A 6,207-nucleotide genomic window follows, 5' to 3' on the forward strand; every position below is an offset into this window, starting at 1 on the left:
TATATTACTGTTATATATATTACTGTTATATATATATATATATATATATATATATATATATATATATATATATTACTATTTGTCTAAGGCTACACTTTAAAAAAAATATGAAATTGTCCAGAGAGCTGTTCCAAACAAAAAGTATTTTTCTTTTACACTTGTGTAAACAAAATGACAAATAAAATCTGTCTAAGTCTAAATAGACAGGGCACTTTGATATCTTGATATTGTTTGGAAAATCAACCTGAAGTCAACCAGTTACTTCCTAAAAGCTGTGGGATAACCCTGAACAACCTAGAGGAAAAAAGGAAAACAAAACAGGAAAGTGTAGTGTTATATTAATGTAAGAAAAATTGAAAAAAGTTAGGTATTTCTTTAAAGTGTGAACACCGTTAAATGTATTTATTGTTCTAAGCAAGGTTGACATGGGGGGTAATCAGTGTCTGTTCTCCCCATGAGATCTCCCCCACCCTCTCACGCTTTCTGAGCGGCTGAAAAGTGGGCGGGACAGACCGTCCACTGACGTCAGAGGCGGATCTATACTTCAACTTGAATCAGGAGCGCAGTTTTCAGAGCCGCACTGCGTTGCTTAGCAGCTAGAGAGAGAGGACTCTGACTACTTCACGGTCGCTTTTTTGCCGGACTTTTGCCCTTCTTCATTTTGTCATCTGCACTTTCATTGAAAAACAATTTCAAAGTCTTGATAACCAAGATGTCCAATACCGTGACACTAAAGGGACCCTCTCCATGGGGTTTTCGCCTGGTGGGAGGACGGGATTTTAGCACACCGTTAACCATCTCCAGGGTAGGTGGCGACTTTTCCTGCTTGTGCGCCTCCATTCATTGAGCTGTGTTAAAAAAAAAAAAAAAGAAAAAGGGAAGACTTTCGATTTCCTTGACAGGAATAGTGATATTGATTGATAATTTATGATGCAATAAAACATAAGTAAAGTTTCAATTCAGACAGATTTGGCAGGTGATTCTCCATGCGCTCTGCTGAGGGATTCCAGGTGTTGTCCTTATGCCTTTTCATTTATTTTTATTGAGCAAAAACAGAGGCATGATTATAATTTAATATTTTTAGCGCAAAAAAACTAAATTTAAATAATTTATCAGAACTAATTAATGATCAACGGCGTTGGTGAATTTTGAAAGAAACAAACAAAAAAAAAAAGAAAAGAAGCAACTGTAAGAAAAAACTGAATCAAACCGAATAAGGCTATAATTTATCTGCTTTGTTGGATTGATTCAATGTGTTGTGGGAGTGCAGTGAAAACTATCTGTTAGACGCTTTATTGTGGTTAAGGAGTGCACAGCAACAGGTGGGGCTCGGGAACAGGGCTACAACTGGAGATAATTCAGGTTCACAAGCACAGGCAAACACACGAGCACGTTTATTTGTCTGTCTCCATCCAAAAACCAGTAGGACCCATACAGTTTTTTCATATGGCTCACTGTCCAGGGTGGCATAATTAATGGGGAAGCATGCCTGCAGGTCTAAAGGATCCTATTTCATGTTGAATTAAAGGGCTATTTTGTTGTTTTAAATTGTTTCCCACTAAAACAAATCTCTAATGCACAATTTTATATCCTGAAACTTTTATTTAGCCTACATATTAAGAAAAAAAAAAAAAGCAATTTTTGGCCACAGTTGCAGCTTAGATTGGGTGGCCAGTCCAGACCAGAATTATAACAGTTTTGATTAAACGTCGTTTGTGGATTTGTGAAATTATAGAATATATTCCTAAAAAAACCCTCTAATTTCTTAGGTGTGAAAGTAACTTTTTAAAACACTGTATTCCAGGTAACAAGCTCTTAGCTAATGTTAGGGCTGCTGTCCTCATAAGCAACCACTCATATGACTGGACCCTTTCAAGCTCATTGCATATTTTAGGGTTGTTTCCCTGTAAAAAACTTTTATAATTCATAATTTTTAAAGATATTAACAGAAGTAGTTGGAGGCGAACTCCCCTGACCTTCACAATTTAGGTCAAGAGTCACAGTGCTGGCAGTGAGTCTGGCAGTAGCCATTAGTTCATCCTAGCCAGGCAAAACACAGCCTGATGCTGCAGGGCTAACAGGAGGGATAAAGAAAAAAAAAAGGAGGAGGGTGCAGACATTTGTTTTTCATCATGCAGCTCATGCGTTCTGCTGAGGGATTCCAGGTGTTGTCCTTAGTTGTATCACCAGCCCCTAACCATCCATTTAACTGCAGGGTGCAAGCATTTCAAACTAGAGGTGTAATTTTTACATTTACAGGTGAAGATTTGCAGCTTTGAAAAGACAAACAGAAGACTTGGTCAGCTCAAGTGTTTAGTGCAAATTGCACCAAACTTTAATGTCATGATATAACTGCTTTGATTTAAAACATCTTTGCCAAGTTCTTAGCAAATATACACCATCAGGTTTGTGGTTTTATTTTTCTCACATTAGTGAGACTCACTTACATGTGAGGAACCTTTAGTGCTCTTGGTGATAAGAAATGTAGCTGAACATGACATTTTAAAAACAAAAAATTCAATTATATGCTTATTTCATAAAATGTTTATGTTGGGAGCTGCAGAAGGTGGTTTATGTTAGTGTTTGTCTTCAATTCAGATCTTGCTTAGTGCAGCCTCAGGGCATCTTAGACAAGTTTTGGTTTCAGTGCAATAAATCAATTGTTTCTCACCAGTTTCATTTGTGCATAGTTGCATTGGTGCCAACGTTAAAAAGGCAAACTTTCACACCGTGGTTTTCTAATGAAGCAGGAGTTGCAAAACCTTTTCTTGTTTGCAGCATTGCAATTAATTGTATGTTACACTTTAGAGGCTGTTGCAGAGGATGGATAGCAGCAAATACCTATAGCTGACATAGAAGAGCTACTGCCGGAATGAATGGGAAATGTTTGGGTAATTCCTGATTCTTGGATTGAAAGTCAGACAAGGAAGCAGCTGTTGAAAAGGAAGCATATCTAGCTAAATGTGTAATGTCAGAGGCTTAAATATACACAGCATGTTTACAGCCAAATCCCTGGATACCATTACACAATAACCACGCTGCCAACCTTTGCTCATCATCTCTTCACTTTGTGACATAATAACAATTTAAACTACACTTTGCATTTACAAAATGTGTTTTACACTTAGTACTTTGTGACTTATTCTTGCATGAGCGCACAATATTCTGTAAGAAAAGTAAATAAAGATAAAAAGAGAAATAAAAAAACTATATATATTTTCTGTGTTATTAATAAGTGTTTCAGGGTCATGCTTGGGTTGTTTCCTGATGCATGGGACATGCCCAGTGCTTAAGTCTGATGATTTCTTAAGGAATTTCTTAAAAGTAGTTTTATTTTTGGGGGTTTTTAGGCAAACATCCAGTTCTTGAGATGAGACAGGTGAGTTCCTGACAATGAGATTCGACAGATCTTAACATATTTGGAGAAAAAAAGAATCATTGTCAGGTTTCACCAAATATATACAATTAATAGTACATACCAGATCTGTTTAACTCCATTGAGGTGTACAAAACATGTAGTAGTTGTCTAATACTAAGGTGTTTTAAAATGTATACACTGGAGTAACACTGGAGTAACACTCCAGTGTATCTGAATTAAATGGCTGAATTACCTCGTAGTATGGCGTCTTATTCTGCAGAGGCACAAAGTTTAGCTAGTTGGAAATAAATCAAATCTTCGATTTCCATTATAACAACAAATTTGAATTGCAACAGCTGCTTCTCAGTGACCTCTCCTGTGTTGGCAAAGTAAATAGTTATTTTTTTTTTTATTGAGAAAGCTTCCTGGAGAGGTGGCGAAACGTCTTCAAATCTTGGAAAGCAAGTCCAGTGGATATTTTTTTTTTTAATTTTTACGGAATGACTATGACCTGGATGACTGAGAACCTTCATCAGCACCCAATCCTTACCTCCCTGTACAGTCACCTAATATATTAGAGGCATAGACAGCCTGAATGAAGGACATTCAAACAATTGGCATCTTATTGCAGTATAAGAGGTCCTTTTTTTATATATGCAAATTGCCTATAACAACAATGTGATTACAGTCATTTTGAAATATATCACACAGCTCTGATGACCAGAATATCTGTGACTCAGTTTAAACAGTAAGTTTAAACACAAAGTGTTTAAAGAGAATGGCTTGATCTTGACTATTAAAGGTCTTGGGCAATTAAATAACACACTTAACATGAATTAATCAATACAGAAATATAGATTATTTCAACTAGTTTAAAGTGAATGCCTAAAAATAACCCCACGCTGAGGCAGGGATAGTTGTAAATATCAGAAAACTAGTTCTAATGTCAGCAGCTGGTTTTCAACCTTCTATGGTGTAAATTCTAAATTAAAGACTATCACTGACCTGCCTGGCCATCTGAAAATGTGGCAGTTGAACATAAGCCTGTTTGACTCTGGAAATGGTGCTCTCAAAGGTGGCTGTGTTTACGTGGTGTAGCGTCTGTCTTCTTGACCCCCTGTTGGCCTCGACAGATGGCCGCTCACATTGAGCCTGGTTCTGCTGGAGGTTTCTTCCTGTTAAAATAGAGTTTTCCTCTTCATTGTCGCTATAAGCATGCTTGGTGCAAAGGTTTTGCCTTTGAGTCAATGAGTCGATGCAATCAAATGGTTTACCTCAGATAGAAAACTTTGAATCAAGCAGACTGTAGGATCTGGTTGAACTGACTTTGTAAAGTGCCTTGAGATGACATGTGTTGTGAATTGGTGCTATAGAAATAAACTGAATTGAATTGAATATAAACATTTTGATGAATGAGGGCGTTTGACTGACAGTGAAAGATAAACTTGTAGAAACGTCTGACATAACCAGCATGTAGCGTGGATTTGCTTAATGTGACACATGCAGGATAACCCTTTTTTAAACATCCAAGTCACACCGATATCCAGACGGAAGGTTTTCTCTGCCAGAAGGCCATCAACCAATGAACAGTAATTTCAATAAATGCTGTCAAACCAGATATCTTTCAAGGCTCTGACATGCAAAGTATGATCTTTACTGTAGTTGTCATGCTTAAAAGAGGTTGTCAGCATCTTAATATATTGTAAAAATAAATATGAAATCCTGTATTTTATATGTAGTTTATTTCAAATATGTATTGTTGCTTTATTTTGATTACAATAAAACATTTTGAGGAAGTTCAATGGATGTTTCACCAAGATATGCCTAAGAGTTGATTTATCAATTCAACACAGACACTGAAAAGGTTGATACTGGGCTTAGTGTTACTGTGCTGAAAAACCAAAAGGATTCTGAAGTTTCTTATATAATTCAACTAGTCTTAAAGCCAATTATGATTACAAAATTCTTAAATAATCCCTTATTTTGCCAAGCACTAACATAATGTCATTAGGCTTCCCTCAGTCCTGCTGTTACATCCATACATATATTCTAAATTCTTTGCTGTGAAGCTTAGATGTATTACTTCTACCTTGCTGATTGAGGCAGAATGCATAATCAGTATTTCACCCTATAAGTCAGCTGGCTCTCACAATGACAAACAGTTAATGAGACTCATTTAAATCCCCATTCAGCTCCATCATGATCAATGCAGTCTGATCAGTTGCTTTTTGAATGACTACAGGCATTTATATAGCATTATGTAAAACAAAATAGAAATTTGCAACAGTAGAAGAGTGGCATGGTTGGCCTTAAGCATCTAAAAATACACGGGTTCTCAGGTCAGATCTCTGTTGCAAGATTAAGAGGTTCTTATAGATTAAAAAAGGAGGTTAAGTCAAATCCAATTGTTAGGGTGTGTACACGAAAACAAATGTTTGACACGACTTTTCTGCTCCAAAATAAGAGAGGATATCCTAACAGTTCTTTAGTGGTTGCATATCTCAAAACTCAATGTCCTTTGTACCCTGTAATCTCTTTAAATACAGGTTCTCATATCGGCTACATACAAAAGACACAACATGTGATGTAAAACCTCATGGTTTTTTTTCTTTTGAAAAGCAATGATTATGATAATCATCATCATCAAGATATAAAGTAGATGATTATTTCAGTTGTTACATCACAACTAATAAAGGAAATAAATGCCTTTGGAATGCCGTCAAGGTTCATTTTGATCACCTGTTGGCAAACTGTAAAAGTTTATGGATTTCATTTTTAAATCCCAAAGTAATATGATGAAAATAAGTCTGGCATAGTTCTTTGCAAGAATGGATTTTGTTATATATATA

General features: G+C 36.2%; 1 protein-coding gene across 1 annotated transcript in view; it reads left to right on the forward strand.

The window, feature by feature from the left end:
* The first annotated feature begins 581 nt into the window (after positions 1–581).
* pdlim4 (PDZ and LIM domain 4) overlaps positions 582–6,207 on the forward strand; it is a 56,645-nt gene continuing 51,019 nt past the window's right edge. The window contains exon 1 of the mRNA XM_015405060.1: positions 582–805. Within this exon, the coding sequence (XP_015260546.1) occupies positions 713–805 (93 nt within the window). The 5' untranslated portion in view covers positions 582–712. The remainder of the gene's footprint in view (positions 806–6,207) is intronic.

The sequence above is a fragment of the Cyprinodon variegatus genome, unplaced genomic scaffold, assembly GCF_000732505.1.
Source record: "Cyprinodon variegatus isolate N-32 unplaced genomic scaffold, C_variegatus-1.0 Scaffold36, whole genome shotgun sequence".
Taxonomy (NCBI): Eukaryota; Metazoa; Chordata; class Actinopteri; order Cyprinodontiformes; family Cyprinodontidae; genus Cyprinodon; species Cyprinodon variegatus.